General features: G+C 40.0%; 1 protein-coding gene across 2 annotated transcripts in view; it reads right to left on the bottom strand.

The window, feature by feature from the left end:
- The window catches only part of LOC148862512 (Zn-dependent exopeptidases superfamily protein), a 77,575-nt gene extending 56,206 nt beyond the window's left edge, over nucleotides 1-21,369 (bottom strand). Inside the window, exons 1-7 of one of the 2 annotated variants that reach the window (XM_088975978.1) lie at nucleotides 20,764-21,369; nucleotides 20,583-20,668; nucleotides 20,256-20,357; nucleotides 19,832-19,938; nucleotides 19,639-19,739; nucleotides 18,281-18,368; nucleotides 17,522-17,610 (exon numbers count right to left, since the gene is read on the bottom strand). In XM_088975978.1, coding sequence (XP_088832104.1) covers nucleotides 17,522-17,610; nucleotides 18,281-18,368; nucleotides 19,639-19,739; nucleotides 19,832-19,938; nucleotides 20,256-20,357; nucleotides 20,583-20,668; nucleotides 20,764-20,976 — 786 coding nt within the window. In that variant the 5' untranslated portion in view covers nucleotides 20,977-21,369. The remainder of the gene's footprint in view (nucleotides 1-17,521; nucleotides 17,611-18,280; nucleotides 18,369-19,638; nucleotides 19,740-19,831; nucleotides 19,939-20,255; nucleotides 20,358-20,582; nucleotides 20,669-20,763) is intronic. The other variant, XM_088975979.1, reaches the window with a different exon arrangement.
- Nucleotides 21,370-21,791: the final 422 nt, after the last annotated feature.

Raw genomic sequence — 21,791 nt, 5'->3', positions numbered from 1 at the left:
TTAACCTCACACTTCAATTCATAAGTTCTAGCAACATTAAGGGGTTGGGAGTAAGTCTCTTTCATGGCATCCCAGATTTCCTTGGCTGTTTTTTCCCACAAATAGTTTTGGCTGATATGTGGCTGAATAGAGTTGCACAGCCATGTCATTACCAAATAGTTCTCCTAAACCCATTTGGTATAAGTTTGATCCTCCTTAGTTGGTTCTTTCACATCTCCCAACAAGTAGTTGAGTTTTCCTCTACCTCCAATGGCCATCATGGCCGATTGAGCCCATTCTAAGTAGTTTGATCCATCAAACTCCACAGTTGTAATCTGAAAGGCATTCTCAGATATGTTACCAGAATTGCTAGTCCCAAAAACACCTTCCCCCTGATTCTTGAACTCCATTCATGGTCAAGAATTAATAATAAAAAACCTTTTAAACTACTGTAATAGAAAAACAGCACCCAAACAACTAATAATAGTCGGCCTAGGTCTTCCAAAGAACAAAGAAAACAGAATTCTGTATGAAACCAGTTCAAAATCTGATCTAAAACCAACAACAGTTCTGAATTTTAGGGTTTTCTCTCAAAACCTTAAAGGGAAAAAAAAAACAGATTTTCCAGCCGCACCCCTCAGAATAGACCAAGATGATTTTTTCCAAGGTTATTCTCAAGGAAGAAACTTACTTTATGAAAGAAAATCTCTAGCCGCCACCTTCTGTCTTATGCAAAACCCTAATCTTGAGGATCCGAAGCCTTTTCTGATTCTTCCTGAATACTGGAACTCTCCCAGCCTTCTACACTCTTCTTAGTAGCAGCCGCACACTACCAGTAACCTCTAAGAATCAGTCAATCCTCCTTCTTTGTTGAAAACTTCTAAACATTGGAAATTCTCATATAGTCAATCTAATTAGACTAACATAAGAGCTCCTAGGTCGGCTCTGATACCAAGTAGTCAATCAAGACTACAATCAGTCTTGAATTCAAAGAAAAAAAAGAAGAAATTTCAGAAGAGAAGAAGAAGAGAGAGAAAAGAGAAGAAGCACACAAAGAGATTTTGAAAGGAGAGAGAGGGTTGATCAGTAGATCTGCCGACCCACTCTTAATATTTATATATGTTGACTAATTGTAAAAGGGCTGAATTGCCCTTATTGCTTACATGGCAAATAAACTAATAATAAAGCTGAAATAACAAGCTATAATAACAAACTGAAATAACTACCAACTAACACTGACATAACTAACAAAAAATATGCTGCCATACGAACACAGTGGGGACCACAGCAGTGGGGTCCACATCAGTGTTCTATACAAACATTTTCTTTTCATTTCTATATCCCCATAAACCAGCCTTAACTTCTTTCAGCCACTCTACTACCACCTCTGAATCCCCTTCAATTACAAGTTTTCTTATATTCATCTTCGCTTTTTGGGCACCTTCCACAGCTGTGCAGATCTCAGCTCTGATAGAGTCCCCCATCCTATTGAGCCTGAGAACAGAGCTAAGACTGGCCCATCCTCATCCCTAAACACACCCCCAAAACCTGAAGGTCCCGGATTCCCTCTGCTACTCCCATCAAAATTCAGTTTTATGAAGCTGGATGGTGGGGGACTCCATGAAATTCTCAGGTCTGTTTTGATCTGGTTACACTTAGCAATCTCACCCCACTTTCTAAGCAAGTCATCCACAGTGAAATCTCTAAACAACTCTAAGGATTTCGGCCACTGTACTACCCTGAAATGTATCAGGTCTATCAATTCTTCAGCCTTCCTCTCTTTTCCAGAAAAAATCCTTGAATTCCTTTCCTCCCATAGAGACCAGCAAACTGCAGCCCTTAGGCATCTCCACATTGTCCTGCCTTTTTTCCACTGCCACCTAAAGAAGGAAGAAGAAAATAACATCTGCAATCTCCTAGGAGGGAGCCAACTGCACCCAAAAAGGGAAAGTGTCCATTCCCAAATCATTCTTGCACACTGGAAAGAGACCAACATATGGAAACCAACTTCCCCATCGGCTCTACAGAGAACACACCAATATGGGGATAAGCATGTCTTCGGTCTCTTTGATTTTTTTTTTTTTTTTGAATCAGATCACTAGTGTTGACTCTTTCCAGAAACGCTTCACAACCCTAGGAGGAATTGACTTACCCCAGATCTCTTTGACAAGGAAAGGGGGTCTGACGAATTGATCAGCTCAGTTAAGGTTTTGAAGAAAGAAAAAAAAGAGAACAGGCCCGAGGGATTAGGTGTCCTCCTTTGTGGGATCCAAGAAAATACATTCACGAAGACCAAGGAGAGACAAAATGTTGTTAATGTCAGTATCTCTAACAGCCCTTCTTAACCCCAGATTCCAACCAAACCCAGAGCTGGAAAAAGAAGGGACAAGGAAAGAAGAGATATGCTCGTTTTTCAAATCAGATAGGGCATATAAAGATGGAAATTGGTCCTTCAAAGGGGCATTCCCTAACCAAATTTGTTCCCAAAACTTTATGGAATTTCTAGAACTTACATCGTACCTGATGAATGGGTAGAAAGCTGATAGAAGATTGTGAATGGCTTTCCAGGGTGAAGCATTTGTAGTCCTTGCCAGAATTCCAGGATCCCATCCATTGTCCTCTAGTCCGTGAATTTTAGCCCATAACTTCTCCATCTCTAACGAAAACCTCCACAACCACTTCCCCAACAAAGCCCCATTCCTTTTCCTAATGTTCCCTAGCCCTAACCCTCCTTGCTCCTTACTTCTGCACACCATCTCCCAAGCCACCTATTAGCCACCTTTGCTGGAATCTTGAAGACCGACAAAAGGTAAATGGGAAAATTGGTTAAGGTAGCTCTAATGAGTGTAATCCTTCCACCAAGAGAAAGGTAGTTCATTTTCCAAGAGGTGAGTCTCTTCTCAAATCTTTCCACTACCAGGTTCCAAAATCCTTCTCTTCTAGGATTGTCTCCTAAAGGTAACCCTAGGTAGCTCAAAGGCCAACTTGACACTACACACCCCAAAATCTTTGCACATTCCCTAACCTCCCCTTCTTCCAAATCCACTCCCACTACGCAACTTTTCTCAAGTTCACTTTCAAATTTGACATCTGTTCAAACACTTGTACCACCAGTTTCAAGTTTCTAATCCAACACAAGTTTCCACCCTCACAGAATAGTATAGTATCATTCGTGAACTGTAAATGAGTAAGGGGTATCTCCTCCTTTCCTACTCTCCATCCTCTAATTAGATTCCTTGTATCTGCTCTATGAATCAATCTCCCCAAAACATCTACGATCAATGTAAACAAGAACGGAGAGAGTGGATCTCCTTGTCTTATTCCCCTGCAAACTGGGAAAAATTCCACCACAGAACCATTTACCAGCACAGAGTAATGACAATTCCGAATACACCCCATAATCCATTTGCACCATCTGTACCCAAACCCGAAGTTTACCAAAACCTCCTTTAAGAAAGACCAGTCCACCTTCCTATCTACTTTATGTCAGTTTTTAGGATGCCCTTGGCTATTGTGAGAAAGTTGGAAAAGATTATGAGAGACTTTCTGTGGGAGCCTGGGTAAGGGAAGAAAGATCATATGCTCAGGTGGGAGAAGGTGTCAAAGTTGAAGGCAAAAAGGGGGCTTGGGTTGGGAATATTAGAATGAAAAATTGGGCCTTACTGAGTAAGTGGCTATGGAGGTTCCCGAGGGAGAGCGATAGGCTTTGGCATAAAGTGATAGAAAGTGTGCATGGGTTGTCAAACAATGGATGGGACACTAGTTGTCTCTAGAGAGCTACCTTGGCTACTCCTTGGAAAGCCATCCACGGTTGTCTTCCTGCCTTCCTCGATCACGTCAGGTATGACTTGGTTTCCGGTCTTAAGATCAGGTTTTGGGAAGACATCTGGATTGGAGAATCCCCTTTGATGGAGATCTTCCCCTCCCTTTATGCTTTGTCCATCCTCAAAGGCAAACCAGTGACTGAGTTCATTTGCTCCTCTTCCTCTCCTAAGTTAAATTGGAACTTGGGCTTTGTTAGGAATCTTAGAGAGTTTGAAACTCCCCTTGTTACCGGACAACGGGGTTTGGAGCCTTGAGTCTTCTGGGACTTTCACTTGCAAATCCTTCTTTTACTCTCTTGTAGCTTCCCCTCTTTCACCTTCCTCTTTCCCTGTTAAAGAAATTTGGTGTTCTCCCATCCCTCCTAGAGTCGGTGCTTTCTGTTGGGAAGTGTATCATGGTTGCATTAATACTTGTGATAAGCTTCAAAGGAAGAGGACAAATTGGTGTTTGTCCCCCAACTGGTGCATCTTGTGTAAGCTTAATGGTGAAACTGCAGTCCATCTTCTAATTTCCTGTCCTTTTTTTAGCTTTATTTGGAAATGGTTTGCTTCACTTTTTGGTAGCAGGTGGCTCTCTCCTGTTAGCTTGGAAGGGATGTTTAACCCTTCTATTTGTAGGTGTTCTACTACAAGGTGTAAGCTGTTATGGAAATACACAAGGGCAGCAGTTATTTGGTCAGTTTGGGAGGAAAGAAATTCTAGAATCCTTGGAGAAAAGAAAAGGAACAAGGAAGCACTGATTGAAGTCATAACTCTAAAAGTGGATCACTGGGTTAAGACTCTCAACTTGTTTTCACACTTTAAGTTTGATGATTTCTTCAGGGTGTGAGGGCTGGGGGCTATAGCAGCATCCTCTTCTAGAAGACAGATTGCAACGATGGACTGGTCTCCCCTGCCTCGTGGTTGGTTTAAACTGAACTTTGATGGGAGTAGGGTGGATAATCCATGCCCCGCTTGAATTGGAGGAGCTATCAGGGACGATGAAGGTAATATATGTGCCTTCTTCTCGGGCCCAGCTGGGCAAAGTGATGTTGCATCAACAGAATTCTTAGCAGCTGTCTATGGGTTTAAGAAAGCAAAGGAATTGGGTCTAGAGAGGCTAATTATTGAAGGTGATTCCAAAAATAGTTGTGGATTGGTTAAAGAGAGGTGAAGGAGTTTCATGGCACATAAGGAATGATCTTAGGAGGTTCAAAAAGTTCTCCAGGGATATGTTGATTCAAATTAATTGGATTAGAAGATTGGCCAACAGTTTGGCGGATAGTTTAGCCAAACAAGGGGTACATGTTTTGGGCTCAGTTGTAACTTTGGGGGTTGGACAGTTGGTGTCTATTTGTAACCTTCACAACTATTTGTTGTGCCACTTTAATTAATTTAATGAAATCTTCTTCTGAATATTGATCAAAAAAAATTGGGGGAGTTTTTTGTAAATTCCCAATGTACAGCCTCTAGTTGTACGGATTTCTTTTTTAATCTAATGAAATTATTTACCCTTTCTAAAAAAAGAAAAGAATGAATGACAAAAAAAGCCAAGATTACTTTCCACATTCACCCCAAATGACAGTGGCAACTCCCTAGAATACACTTAATGCAAAGACCCTTTGCCAAAGAGATCACCTCTCCTTTCCAAATCTCCATGACCACTTCTCTAACAAAACTTTGTTTACAACTCTAATCCTTCTTATACTCACCTGCCCCCCCCCCATCTTCCATCTACTTTGGCCTGCATACCTGGCTTTCATTTTCACCAATGGAAATTTCTTACTACCTCCACAGTCCAAAGAAAATCCCTTCGCATTTTCTCAATTTTCTTTGCATTTCCTGCTGGAATTTTCAGTAGTGACAAGTGATATATGGGCAAGTTAGTCAATGATACTCATAATAAGGGTTATTATACCACAAAGAGATAAATGTTTGCCCTTCCACTCAACCAGCCTTTTATCCATCTAATCTTTCCAACACTAGTTGCCAAGTTGACAAAGCCAACGTTTTTACTCCAATAGGCAATCCCAAATAAGTAGAAGGGAACTCCCAACGAGATAATCCAATGCTGTTGCACTTTCTTCAAGTTGTTCCATGGCTTTATCTTTAACCCAATCATAAGACTCTTTGAAAGGTTCGCCTTCAAACTTGACAGAATTTCAAAGCTCTTTAAAAATAGCTCTTAGATAACACTTTAAAAGGAGCCGCTGTATATGTTCCTTGAATGGTCCATCAGCTTGCTGTATTTATGAGTGTTATTAGATAAAATTTGTGTCCTAATTTTATCAACTAATTACTGACTAAAAATTGTCTATGGAGTATCAAAAAAGCCTTTTTTTCATTTTGTTGGGGTTGGGGAGGGGGATGAAAACTGCTCGCTTTACCCCCTGATGGAAATCAGTACAAGAAACCTAGAAAAATGGAGGTCTACAGTCATAAATTCAAAGAATGTCCAGCAGAAGCAACTGACAGACCTATGGGTCCCACATCCCAGAGAGGTCCCCAACATTTAGTAGGTGGGGAATCCCTCTAGAAAATTTCTCTAGAGTGTGGCAAACCCTAGTATGTTCTCTTTTGAATTCTCAACAGGTTACCAATGGGATAAAAGGCCACTTACATCCACTCTGGCTGAGGTCAAAAGTTCGCAGATTTTCAATCTTAGCATGAGATTATGGCTCTTATGAATTATTTGTTTTTATTTTTTTTATCGGCAGAATCTTCTGAAATCTAATACTAAGATTTACATCAACAAATGTACTTCTCGTTTTCCATGTGTTGCAGTGTCTTTTATAGGTTCTCTCTTAATTAAGACAGGACTATTTTAAGTCCCCAGTCCTGCATATGTTGGAAAAGGTCGGTTCCTAAAGAAGGATCCTAAGCTGTAGATCCTTATAGTCTATTTTTTTATAGTATATGAAAAGGAATTTTAATAAAATAAAAAATTACAACAAGAATTTTTTTTGGCAAATAAATTAGAACAAGAAAATAAAACAAAGCATCAACAAAGATGACTAATTATAAACTCCACCAACATATTTACAGTAGGCAAATGCCCAACCCAAACAAATTTCTCTGAATGTGAACACATTCTGGAAGCACTAGAATCCAGTACAAAATCAGATATCCTATTTCTGAACAAAGTCTTTCACAACCCTCTATAGTCTATAAATAGGGATTAGCTTCACCACTGATGATTTAATCAATAAAAACTCGGTTTTATGGTTTCTCCAAGGAATATCTCACAAATTTATTCTGACATCATCATCATCATCATCATCATCTAACCCTTACCCCAAACATATGGGGTCGACTACATGAATCTTGTTTTGCTATTCCATTCTGTTTATGTTGACATCATACATATATTAGGATTCATTTGGTTCATAGCCAGAATCAGAACCAAAAATCAACATCCCCTGGAATTGGAATCAGAACCGTCTATTCCCCCCACCTGTTTGGTTCAGAAAAGAATTGGAACCGGATTCCAGATATGCATGACTCCCAAGGAGGATTAGCATCGGATAGAGAGAAATAGGGCTTGGGGTGGAAAAATCCAATGAGGAAAGCATAGAAAGAATAACCATTATGACTATTCAATGGTTGAAAACATTGGATTTGTTTAAAGACTTCTAATCCGAGGACATATATAGGAATTGGTGAGTGGTGGCATCTACAACCTCCATAAAACCTATTGTGCAGGAATTGTGGTCCCCACCGAGACAACAAAGAATGAAACTGAACTTTGATGGGAGCTCTAGAGGTAACCCGGGCCCTTCAGGTATAGGGGGAGTATTCTGAGATGGAAATAGCAGAATTGTGGCTATGTTTTTTTTTTTTTTGATAAATAGAATTGTGGTTATGTTTTATTCTGCTGCTACAGTAGTCCACCGCTCCCAACTGCCTGTTTCGACTGCTGCTACAGTAGTCCGAACAGGAAGAGAAGAAGAAGAAGAATAAGAAGAAGAAGAAGAAGAAGAAAGGAAGAAGAAGGATCTGTCGAAAATCTGATGGTTCACCCATTCAGTCGACCCCCTTAATCTATATTAGATTCTAATGATGTTTACAAAGTCAGAAATGCCCTTACTTAAGTGTGGGGCAGAATAACTCTAATAACACTGCCACATAAGCAAGTTACATAACAAACAGAATAAGACTAAACTACCCCTATTCGGCACATCTTAACACTCCCCCTCAAGCTAGAGAATATATGTCATATAATCCCAGCTTGTTACATAGATAGTTCACTTTCCCTGAGCTTAGAGCTTGTGTAAACAAATCTGCCCATTGGTCATTCGAGTCCACATGTTTTGTATTTATCTCTCCAGCAAGAACCTTCTCTCTCACAAAGTGGCAATCAACCTCTATGTGCTTTGTTCTCTCATGAAAGACAGGATTAGATGAGATATGGAGTGCAGCTTAGTTGTCACAGTACAATCTCATAGGTTTATCCATGTGACACCCAATTTCTTGTAGGAGATTCCTCAGCCACACTAATTCACAGGTAGTGTGAGCCATGGCCCTATATTCGGCTTCAGCATTGCTTCTAGCCACAACCGTCTGCTTTTTACTCTTCCATGTCACAAGATTTCCTCCAAGAAATGTGCAATAGCCTGTAGTAGATCTTCTGTCATTCACTGAGCCTGCCCAGTCTGCATCTGTATACCCAACTACTTCAAGTTTTCCTCCTGGTTTATACAACAGCCCATGGGCTGGAGCTCCTTTCAGATACCTTACAATTCTAAGGACTGCATCCCAGTGAGATATACGAGGATTCTGCATGAATTGGCTCACCACACTGCCTGCAAAGGAGATGTCGGGTCTCGTGATAGTCAGATAGTTCAGCTTTCCCACTAGTCGTCTATACCTTCTAGGATCTTCAAATACTTCTCCTGTATCACTGTTCAACTTAACATTTGGTTCCATAGGGGTCTCAGCCAGTTTTGCACCTAACAGCCCTGTTTCTTCCAATAGATCAAGTACATATTTCCTTTGGCACAGATTCACACCTTGTTTTGACTTGGCAACCTCTATTCCCAAGAAATACTTTAATGTTCCAAGGTCTTTTGTTTGAAAATGATTTTGCAGAAATACCTTTAGTTTGCCAATCCCCAATTTATCACCACCAGTGATGACAATATCATCCACATAGACCACTAATAAAATCTTCCCAGCTTCTGAGTCATAGTTGAACACTGAGTGATCAACCTGGCATTGCTTCATTCAAAAACTCTTCACCGCTTCGTTGAACTTCCCAAACCAAGCACGTGGAGATTGCTTCAACCCATAAATTGCTTTCTTCAGCTTGCACACCTTACCAACCTCCCCCTGAGCAATAAACCCAGGTGGTTGCTCCATATATACCTCCTCCACTAGATCACCATGGAGGAATGCATTCTTTATGTCAAGTTGAAAGAGAGGCCAATCATACATAACTGCCAAGGAAATTAGGACACGAACAAAACCAATTTTAGCCACCGGCGAGAATGTCTCCATATAGTCCACACCATACAACTATGAGTAACCTTTAGCAACAAGTCTGGCCTTCAGACGTTCCACACTACCATCTGGCAAGTATTTCACAGTATACACCCATTTACAGCCCACAGCATGCTTACCAGGTGGGAGAGTAGTAAGCTCCCACGTTTGAGTATGTTGAAGAGCAGAAAGTTCCTCCTCCATTGCCCGACGCCATCCAGTGAACTAAGAGCTTCTTGAACAATGTTAGGTATGGAAATAGAGGACAAAACTGAAACAAACTGGCAATGTGAGGTAGAAAGACAAGATAATGAAACAAAATTGGAAATGGGATGGAGTTTAGAACTGCGTTTACCTTTCCGTAAGGCAATGGGTAGGTCAAGGTCAGAAGATTCAGCTATAGAAGCCATGAGAGTATCTGCAGATGAGGTAGAAGCCGGAGGAGGGGCCGGTGTCGTTCGACGTGTATACACTTGGCAGATCGGTGGTTGTTCAGTGGTGACTTGCACTGGATGAGGTGATGAGTCTACTCCAACAACAACCTCTGGAACCGGATCACTGACAGGAAGAGGAGATAAGGGTGACGACAAGGGTGCTTCATGACTGGAGAAGAAGGGTACAGACTCAAAAAATGTGACATCAGGGCAGACATAGCACTTTTGGGAAATGAGATTATAACACTTGTACCCTTTTTGAATCCGAGAGTAGCCAAGGAAGACACATTTAATTGAGCGTGCATCTAGCTTGTCTATCCCAGGACTCAGATTATGGACAAAGCACACACAACCAAAGACACGAGGAGTTAATGGAAACGGAGATAAAGTGGGAAATAAGATGGAGAAGGGGGACCGACCATGAAGAATAAAAGAGGGCATCCGATTAATGAGAAAACATGCAGTGAGTACAGCATCACTCCAAAACCGTTTAGGAACATTCATGTGGTGAAGCATAGACCGAGCAGTTTCAAGAAGCTAACGATTCTTCCGTTCAACCACCCCATTTTGTTGAGGGGTGAAAGCACATGAGGTCTGATGAATAATGCCATGTTGTTCTAAATACTGTTGAAATGAAGTAAGAAAGTATTCACGACCATTATCTGAACGGAGAACTTTGATTGGAACACCAAATTGTGTGCGTATTTCAGCATGGAATTTTTGAAAAATGGAAAATAATTCACTTCTTTCTTTCATTAAGTAAATCCATGTCATTCTTGAACAATCATCAATAAAGGAAACAAAATACTTGTACCCATTTAAGACTCTATTTTGATTGGACCCCAAACATCTCAATGAACCAAAGAAAAAGGACTCAACATATGACTCTCAACTCTTGAACTGAAGGACACACGACGGTGTTTACCAAACTGACATGACTCACATTGTAAAACTGACAACTGACTCAATGACGGAACCAACATCTCGAGAACCTTGAGAGATGGATGTCCCAGTCGGCAATGCCATTGTAGAGGAGTAAGGGAAGTCTGAAGTGCAATTGAAGATCCACCACCGTCAAGGTAATACAATCCACCAATCTTCTTCCCCGTCTTGAGATCCTGAAAAACACAAGTGGAAGGAAAGAAGGTAACAGAACAGTTAAGAGCTTTGGTTATTTTACTAACAGACATAAGATTGAATGGAAACTTAGGTACATATAAAACAGATGATAAGGGGACAGAAGCCATGTCAACATTACCAACACCACAGATGGGAGATAAGGACCCATTGGCAAGTGTAACAGTTTGCAATGTGGAGGTTTCAGAAAGATAAGAAAGCACACCTGGAGTCCCGATCATATGATCTGAGGCTCCAGAGTCAATAATCCAGAAAGGAGTTTTAGATGACATGCAAGCAATACCTAATTGGGCAAGTGTGGCAGTGGTATGTTGTGAAGTAGTTTGAAGGAACCGTTCATACTCATCACGCGGAACACTCACCATCTCCCTCCCAGAAGTAGATGTAGATGTGGGAGGTGTTCGGTCTGCCAGTTTACTGTCACTCATAACAACGTCTCCTGCTACGGCATGATTAGCCCATTTAGAGGGAGGGCCATGTAGGTCATAACAGAAATTCACTGTGTGTCATTCCCTACCACAATGAGTACACTTCCTTGTAGAGTTATTTTTTCCTCTGCCACGGCCTCCCCCTAAGTCACGGCCACCCCGACCAATCATGGAATTGCCACGGCCTCCTCTGGGAGCATGACCTCCCCCTCTTGTACTATGTTCACCTCCTCTAGCTGTCACAAGTGCTGATCTACCAGACTGTGTGTGGTTCTCTGTCTATCCCAAAGAAATTCTACGAAGTCTTGAGAATACTTCCTCAAGTGTAGGAAGAGTAGAGCCCCCCAATATTTGAGCTCTGACTGGTTCATATTCCGGCTTCAGCCCCACTAAAAATCTTGTAACATCTAGCTGCTCCCTTTGCTGTTGCTGAGCTTGAATATCTGGAGTAAGGGGATGATAGGCATTGAGTTCATTCCTTATATTCTTCATGCAGGCATAGTACTCTTCTAGTGTTTTGGTTCCTTGTTGTAAATCAAAGTACTCCTAATAAAGTTGATATACTCTTGTTGTGTTATCTTGTCCAGAATATAGCTTCTTAGCATGCTCCCATATATCCTTAGCCGTATCAAGGAACATGAAATTCGCATTGATTTGGGTTACATACTATTCCACAGCCAAGTCATGATTTGAGCATCTTCTTGTTCCCAATCATCAAACCCTGGAGAGTAAACCGGTGGCTTCTCATCCCTTACGTGCTTTACTTTCTTCTTTGCCTTGAGAAAAACTTCCACTGATTTAGCCCATGGAACATAGTTCTCCTCATTCAGCTTAATTGAGGTCATTTGTACCCCTAGGTAGTCGGGGGAAATTACCACACTAGGTTTCTGATCATTGTAGCCATCTCCTATTGCTGCCATTGTACTCTTTCACAGTTGCCTCTAACCTTACTTCTCAGTTACAAGCTGATTGATGTTGTTCACAGTTTGATATTTCAGCACTTATTGTAGTCCCTAAACACCACAGTGGAAGCACACACTTGTTCTTATTCACACTACTGCTGACTTCACTAATCACAAGTAGGCCCTCTTACTCAAAACAAATTGTGCATCACAAGCACCACAACACAGTCAAATCTGCTACCCCCAGTTCAGACTTGTTTAACACACTTAAGAGGGCATTACACAACCATAAGAAGCATGGAAAGGTCACTACATTCCACCTTACACCATTCAACAACTCACAGCAGCCCTACACCTTTCGGCTACTGCACACACAGCTATTCAACAACTTACAGCAGCCCTACACCATTCGGCTACTGCACACACAGCCACTCAACAACTCACAGTAGCCCTACACCATTCGGCTACTGCACACACAGCTATTCAACAACTTACAGCAACCCTACACCATTCGGCTACTGCACACAGCCCTACCTAGGGCAACAATGAACCTAGTTCTCTAGGTTCTAATCAATACTAACAGCTTCTTGTAGGGTTTCTACCCAGAAATATAAGTAACACTAGAAGAAGAGAGAACTGACCTTCCTTTGAGAATATCAACCAACCATTCACTGCTGAAGTCACTTTCCTTGTTGAAGAAGGCTATGCGCAGCAGAGAGAGACAAGCTGTAACGTTCCTGACCTAGGGCGAACCGGTTCTCTCCATTGACTGACCAGAAACGAAGGAGAAGAGTCACGAACAATGCTGAGTTGCTTTACCAACTGAGGTAGGTCAGGAGCATGGCTCTGATACCATGTTTCGTCTGCTGCTACAGTAGTCCGAACAGGAAGAGAAGAAGAAGAAGAAGAGAGGAAGAAGAAGGGTCTATTGAAAATCTGATGGTTCACCCATTCAGTCGACCCCCTTAATCTATATTAGATTCTATTGATGTTTACAAAGTCAGAAATGCCCTTACTTAAGTGTGGGGCAGAGTAACTCTAATAACACTGCCACATAAGCAAGTTACTTAACAAACAGAATAAGACTAAACTACCCCTGTTCGCCCTATGTTTTCGGGGCCAATAGGAGTGGGGGACTCGTTGAGAGTGGCGGTGATGCCTTTTCTTCAAGGTGTAAGACATGCCAAACAATTAGGGTTACACCAAGTTGAGAACTTGAGATAGAGGGAGACCCTAAATTGTTAATTGATTGGCTACAATCAGGCAGTTGGGAGCCTGGATTTAGACAGTGAATAAGGGAAATCCTCAATATAACAGGGGAGATTGGTGCTTGCTTCAAATGGACAATGAGATCAGCTAACGATTTAGCTGATGCGTTGGCTAAACAAGGGACTGTGAGGGAGAGTACGTTCTGGGCAGTTTTGTAGTAAAGATTACTTGGGGCTCAACACCCTTTTTTAGGGGTTGACAGTTGTATTTAGTTTTGTATTAATGAAGTTACTGTTTCTAATAAAAAAAAGGGGTTTTGGGGGTTAAGTCACTTGTCTTTTTTTTTGGCCAGCTGGAATGAGATTCTCATTCCCAAGGGGGCCGAAATGGTCATTCCCTCAAATGGGGGAATGTCATTCTACCCAACCAAACGGCTGGAATCAGAATGAGCCATCCGATTCTGATTCCAGACCCCTATTCCCACGAACCAAATGGACCTTTAGTGTTGTAAGTTATGACAACATTAAACTCAGCATACATATTAAAAAAATAAAATTAAAAAAAAAAAAAAACTCAAAAAGAATCACATTGACCTTTAGTGTTGTATGCCTATCAAGTCTCTAGATGTGCCTCCCATCCTAAAAGGGCCAGGGATCCCCAAGGAATAGCTATCAAAGATAGTATGACACATTGACACTCCTAATGGGGAAGGAGTAGCTATCAAAGTGAAGCAGCCACAATTCCCCAGCATCTCACTCACAATATAACCCATAGATAAGTCTCCTAGTTCATCCCTGATTCTCTGGTATGGTAATGAAATTGATCAATGCCTTGTCATCCAAGAAGATCCTGTTGTTTTTTTTACTCCCATACTGCGCACAGGAAAGTAGCCCACATGTATCTCCACATGATCTTACAACTGATGGAATGAGGAGATGAAAGGCTAGGCTTGAATAGATCATTCAGTAAAATAACTATCTAGAAATCCTAAAGGCCATTAACCATTGCCAGTATGGATCTAAGGTTACAGGAAGGGTGGCCAGGATATGGACCTAACCTACAGTACTTCAGCACAAAGTTACCACTCTCAGATTCAAACCCATATGCTCATGTTTCTCAGCACAAGATTTTAGCATTGCACCAGCCCCAAAATGTCCAGTAATCCCGAGACTGGCAATTACCAACCACCCCCTGATAACCATACAGCTCTTTTTTTTAATCCCACCTTTGTTATTTTGTAATGATTGAGCAATACTTTTTTGTACAGGTGAAGATAGTGTTTACACAGTTTCTTGCTGTGTAGATGTGGAACATTTTTTTTTAATACAATACATTAACTTTTCTCAAAAAAAAAAAAAGAATCTGATAACTGAATACACTGAAATCCCTCTAAATTCATCTCTTGTTAAATCAGTTAGCTACTTTAATAGTGACCAAAACAAAGTGTGAAAGAACTCATAGTTTTTATCTTTTTTTCTTGAAGGAATCCTAGAGTTCCTCTCCTATCAAATACCCTATAGAATGGTAGATCTAGTATATTTACACTTGATTGTCTGTTCCTAACAGGGTGAATGAAGAAATTAAATTCCAAGTCCGATAGACTCAGAATGTCAAGAGGATCCCATCGAGACCAAAGAGAAAGTGTGGCGCAATTTCAAATATGTGTTGCAAACAAAAAAATATGGAATGTCATTAGAAAGCTCACCAGTTTTCTTGCATAAGATATACTCATCAGGGGGAACATCCAAGTATTTCTCCTCCATAAGACCATATTATAAGTGTTATTCATATCAAGGTTCTAAATATCGGTACAGACTGATACGCTGGATGGGGCATATCAGTCTCTATCAAGGGGCACTTTTTTTTTATTTTTTTCATACCTGTTCAAGGGGGTCGGTATAAGGCCTGCCTACCCCCTGAAACAGGTCAAACCCCGAAACACTGCATATTTCGCGTATTAGTGGGCCACAGATACGATAAGGGCCAATACATTGCGAAATTTTGAACCTTGATTCATATGATAAATATTATAGCAGAAAGATCTAATGATTCTAATCTTTTGTATTATTACCTTGTCTTTTATCTCATCTCGTTATTTGAAGTAGGCAAGATATACATAAGTCCTCTTTAATTCCAAAATTATTTCCTTATCATTATCTCAAACCTAAAACCCTAAATTCTTCCAACCTACAAACATATTCCTAACTTCCACAACCTAGAAATAACCCGTCCATCCTTTTTCTTATTTGTTTTTCTTCGAAATATGTTTCACCATATACATAAATAAACCTAATAAGTTCCCAATTGTAAAATCATTTTCTTTGGGCCTTTCCATTTAAATTCCATTTGAGTTGCTATATGTAATCACATACCTTCCAATCTTTTGATTACCCCACACTATGATTGATGTGCACAAGGACCCTGACATGCATCATCATGCTACTTCAACTTCATTGTCAAAGTGAAGGACCCTGATATGCATCAACATGTTACTTCAACTTTATTGTCAAAATAAAGGTCAGATAGTCCAGAGTCTTGTATGTAGCCCCAAAGAGGCCAGGGGCCTGGGTATTTGGAGGCTTCAGCAGTTCAATACTGCTATGCTGGCTAAGTGGTATTGGCTGTTTAATGCCTTCCCACATGGCTTGTGGAGGAATATAATTGCAAAGAAGCTTGGGACCAGCAACCTCAACTGGTATCCTGGCACTAGTAACATGCCATATGGCTGCTCGGTGTGGAAGGAGATAGAGAAAGGTCATCAACATTTCATCAGGAACACTGGTTATAAGCTGGGAATGGAGTACTGATCAGTTTCTTATTGGACAGATGGTGTGGGTACAGGCCTTTATTGGAGGAATTCCCATCATTGTTTCTCAATGCAGGAGATAGGAAGGTTCTAGTGGCTAATCAGATTCAGTGGAATGGAAATTCGATGGTGTGGTGACCAACCTTTAGAAGGCACCAAAATGATTGGGAGATTGAGGACCCACTCAGACTCCTATTGAGGCAGAGCTGCAGACCTTCCCAAGAACCAAAAAAAAAATGAAAGATGCTGGAAGGTGGGCCAAGGATGAAGTGTTTTGTCAAATCATTCTATTGCAAGTTGATGGAACCTGTGGCTTCTGTTATGCTGAGGAAAACTCGTTTAAAGGGATCTTCACTAAGTTCAAGTTTTCAACTCCTTGGTGTTATTTTTTTTGGTCCCCACATTGAGTCTGCTGACCACCTATATTCATTGGCTGCCGTATTGCTAGAAGCAGGTAGAAGCTGCAGGATTTGAACAGGAGGGGGAGTATCCTTGGAGCACAATAACTAAGGTGGTGATGTAGGTGGTTTGGAAGGAGACAAACAACAGAATATTTTATAACAGAGTTAAACCTCTGTCTGAAATGATTAGATGGGTGGTTTTCTGCAACATTGCACTCATGGCTCTCAGCCCATGAGCTGTTCAAAGGAATTTCATACCACGAGTATTTTGAGCATTCAATGTTTCAATTTTATTTGGTTAAAGATGCTCCATATAATGCTGTATAGCTGGTTTTTGTAGACCAAAAGTCTAATTGTACATCCTTTAAGCCTCATGTATAGGCTACTTGCTGTACACGGAGCGTACTTGTACATGATATGGATTTTTTATCAAGTATTGTATTGTATTTATCAAAACCAAAGGACAAAAGATCCTCATACAACAAGGGACTGTACAAGGAACCTATACAAAATCCAGACAAATAACACAAGCAGCCCACCCCTCCCAATACACAAACCATAAACTAAGCAAATAAAATATCCACATCAAAAACCTTGTTGTAGGGTTACCCCTATGGTTAGATAGATAGCCATGAGCACAGTGTGCCTTAAACCTACTAAGCATTGTCCTAAATTGTTATTTTCTTCATTTATGTCAGTAGTATGACATTAGGTAAAAAAAAAATTGTAGTCAAGAGTAGCCTTCTCATAACACTTCTGCATAAGAAGAACTTATGGTTCCCTTTATCAATAACCTTGTTAGTTATCAGCAATTGGTTTGAGCACAGGTACATCTAATTTAGGATGTGAAAATGTAGCATCAAATATTCACATAAGAGTCATGTCAAGCAGTACAAAGTGCTCTAATGTAAAAGATGTCACTCATGTGAGAATTAAGTTTAAACCTGTGCTGCACTGTGTGCCATGGGATATATTGCCGATTGAGCATAGACAAGAGAAGGCCACGACCCAGGTCCAGATTGGCAGACCAAATCTGTCAATTAAAAAATATGCAATCAATCAACTACCTTACAGCACTATGAATACATGCAGAAAACCAAATGTTGCAAAGCCAGTCACAAGCATCAGACTCTGAAATGGGTTCCACTGCCAAGTGTTTAAAAATGTGAACCCCCACCATCAAAGGCAAAAAAGATAATAACAAATTATGGAAAATGACATTTTTAATGCAAGGGAATATGCCACAAACTTGCAATGACAATGCAACATAAAATAAATTTAACTTTAACATCCAACTTATGATTAAAATAACAATGTTATATCATACATAAAAAATGAATTATGAAAAAAAAAAAGACGAAAACCCATTATTGCAAGAAGTTGGTCTGTGATGCAATTCAGGGAACATGTTAAAAGAAATTCAAGCAGACCACATGTTGCAAGCATTTCCTGACACAATAATTTCTTCGCCGGCCAGGTGGCCATTCATCACCCTAGGAGTCTACTATATTACCACAATCCTAAAACCATGGTTTATAAAAGTTCTGTAGCTGAGCTGATTAACAGTTCTTTGAACTTACAAGTTCAATTGGAAAGAAGATCAGCTAAATTGAGTTGCTACAGTCACAATCAATACAACAAAGGTAACATATACTAGTAAATCATATTCAAGCAGTATTGCACAACTTCAAATAAAAGCTTACCAAGACCACCAGTCCCAGATGCTTCAACATTTATAAAAGCTCCAATTGTATTACGCCATTTATGTGTCTTCATGAAGCCATGTGAACCCTGGAACACTGCATGTCTGTCAAAAGGCTTAAGAGACACATATCCATTGCATAGAACAGGATAGGAATCTGAGAGATCTGAATTTGATCTGAAATCCAACAGGTATGCAAAGTATAGATTCAAATTTGATTTGTTTATATATCCAGATATTTAATTCAAAACCACTTCAATTAAAATATTAATAAATCTATATAAAATTTGCACACATTTGTAGAATTAAATATAAAACAAAGATATATACCATAAATGGAAAAATAAGCTTATCCAGATCCCAAAATCAACATAATTCTAAAGAATTTTAATATAAAAAATAATATTTATATGTATATACATAATCAGATAGGATCCTAGCAAATCAGATCAAGCAATGTCTGAATTCTATCCAGTTAATAAACAATCATATTTTCAGATCCGACTTAATCTGATTATGGATAAATGGATATCAGAATCCCACAATAAACTAGATTCAATCCAATCCATCTGTAGCCCTAGATTTTACAAATTCATAGTAGGCAAAATTCTCAAAAGTGTTGTATGTGTACATGCATATGTACAGAAGTTTTCAAACAATAAAGTATGATAGAAGGTGTTTTGCTTGCCTCACTTGTGAGGCATAAAATATTGCAGAGTTTCTAAGTCCAGATCGATAAGGATAAATTGTGTCACTTGCCAAAAGAAATAAGTATAAAGTATAAAGTCCCAACCCTATAAAAACTAAAAGTAGGCACATAGAGCAGCCCAAGTCCTTATTGATAGTTCCCCTATACAAAGTATGCATAAGAATTACTCTATTATGAAAAATGTCCCCAAGACTAAGGAGTTAGGAGGTTCATAAACCCGATAGGTTTATGAACATTCTTGAGTTGGTTTAGAATTAGAAGCTTTGTCTTTCTTTTGGCTTTTGTTTCTTCAATTCGTTTGGTTCTACTTTCTATTCTGTCTTGTAATTTTGGTGATCTCTCATCACCCTCAGTTATACCTCTTTCTATTTTAATAAATTTTCTTTTTATTTACTACCAAAAAAAGAATTTACAGTGTAAGAAAATATTTTGAAATGTGATATATCTGTTTCTGATAAGCAATGCTCAATATCCACCAAAGAGTTACAAGGATGAACAAACTTGGAATTTTGGAAATTAATAATCCCATTATTGACATGAAGAAATGATTAAGACAAGCTCTATCAGAAACAGAGGGAAAATGATTAAAATGGAATATTATGATAAAGGGAAGTCTGTTGACAAATTTAGTATCGGAGAAAAATTCTTACCAAGAGAAAAAGTTCTTCTGCACCATTAAAAAGAAATATGATTGGTCGAGGTGGAACCCAGTTAGAATCAACTGTTAGTCTTGCTATTTCAAGCATTGATGCTGGGAGGAAAAAAGAAACATGAAAAAATACTCTATAAGAGAAACATTCAATGAATATATCCTAGTGTAGAAACTGAGATCATTCATCCCACCAACGCATGAAGCACAATCGCCAGCGCCAGGAGAGCCAAGCGGACTATCAAAATGGCCATTGACTAAAACTGATGGATCACTATCTTGTGTATTAGTCGATGATATCCTGGAAAGTAGCTGAACTTATTAACAACATTTCAACAGCAATCCAAACAATGAAATGCTAATAGCAACCTAAGAACCACCAATTAAATAAAGCATCAACTCATGCATATATCCAGAAAGACAACAAAGGAGCAACGCTTAGATGATCTTCATCATTTGAAGTTGGACACATCATTTGTGGATGTTTTTCTTCTTTTTCTTTCCTTTCCCTTTGTTTCCTTTTCTTCTTTTTGGTGTGCATCTATCTTTAATGTACAAGAAATAACATAAAGTAACCAACATACACACACCAAAAAAAAAAAAATCAATGGGAAGCACCTCATAGCAATATTGGTGTGATTCCTGTACCCGAGAGATATGCCATGGCCCAAAAACATCATGTTGAAAGAACCACCGACAAGAGTTTCCTCAATCTCAATTCTGTGAAACGGGTAACAACAATTACTCCAAAGAAAAGCAAACCAAACTATTAAATACTACAAGTGATAAAAAAAAAGGTAAAACTGATAACAGCAAGAAAACGTGAGATGAACTACCGTGAATTGCACTCTCGATGAACTTAAATAACAAAGCGATCCGATGAGCTTAAATAACAAAACGAAAACGATGAACAGAACATCATACATGCCAAAACATTATACCGACCTGATATTCGGTGCAGCCCGCTCGGCTATCATCTCTAGCTGCTTTTTTATGTATTTAGCAGCTTCCTCTAAACCTGGACGCCCTTCCTGGTGACATTTCACAGCGATTACTCTCTTATGACCAATCAATCAATCAATCAATTACACAATAAATTAGATGAAATGAATAATCTTATACCCACTTGACGACCGTCGATTTCTTTGGAAAGCTTCCATATGTGCTCGACGGCTCTAGCTTCCGAAAACCGATCGAGGGGCGCGTCGATCCCGAGGGGTTTGATGTGCTTAATGTGGACGATCGAATACACTAAAAACGACATGAGACCATACAGAATTCCTAGAGAAACAAGACATTTAAAGCCTGCGAGATCTCCGGAGCTAAGTCTTGACGCCATTTTCAATGTACAGGTCCAATGTTGCTGATCCGAAGACGCCAGACTACAGAAGTTGGATCGACCTTTGCGCTCCAGACGCGAAACTCAACACCTGAGATGCGCAACTCGAATTCAAGACTCTCCGCTCCTAAGTTATGCCTAGAGATTGGCTCACCCCCGGTGTGAGAAGACGAAGAAGCTCGAGGCACAGAGAGGTTGCGTATCTGATGGTTACCTACCGGCGGGATTCTTCGCTGGATCTTCAATAAGTTCAGACTGCCGCGTAAATGAAAGTATTCGAGGACTTTGAGCATCGAGGATATCAAACGGGTTTGGTTCAACCCGTAACCAAGCGAAACCACACCAGCACAGTTATACGAGGAGGAAGAATGTGAACACGATCCAAGCCGATCCGTTCCACTAATAATTATACTTGTATATTTAGCACTTCGCAGCCTTCGCTATGTGTACAAATGTTCAATCCTACGGTGTCAACGGTCGGATTTGGCACAGATTTATCTCTAACCTTTCACCCGAAAATTAATCTCAAACCGAACCCGAATGTCTAGTCCGACACTAACACGATGCGATCAGGTCAATATGGATCTATCTATCGCTTAACCCGACCGGCAGAATTCCGGAATCCAATGACGCATCCCTCCAATAGGTAACGAACAGATCCGTGCGTGCGTAAAAGAGGTGCCTTTAACCCGGTCTTCAATCAGGTCTTCAATCAGGTCGAAGAGAATATAAGTGCGTAAAAGATTTGCCCAATGACGCATCGGGAAATTTATTTTCTTTTGCTATTAGTGAACAAAATGGGCTTTAATAAATGT

Source organism: Nelumbo lutea, chromosome 3, assembly GCF_056320005.1.
Source record: "Nelumbo lutea isolate HS-2025 chromosome 3, American lotus-T2T, whole genome shotgun sequence".
In the NCBI taxonomy this organism is placed as follows: Eukaryota; Viridiplantae; Streptophyta; class Magnoliopsida; order Proteales; family Nelumbonaceae; genus Nelumbo; species Nelumbo lutea.
Note: the sequence above shows the minus strand (reverse complement) of the source record. Positions and strands in the feature narration are given on the sequence as shown.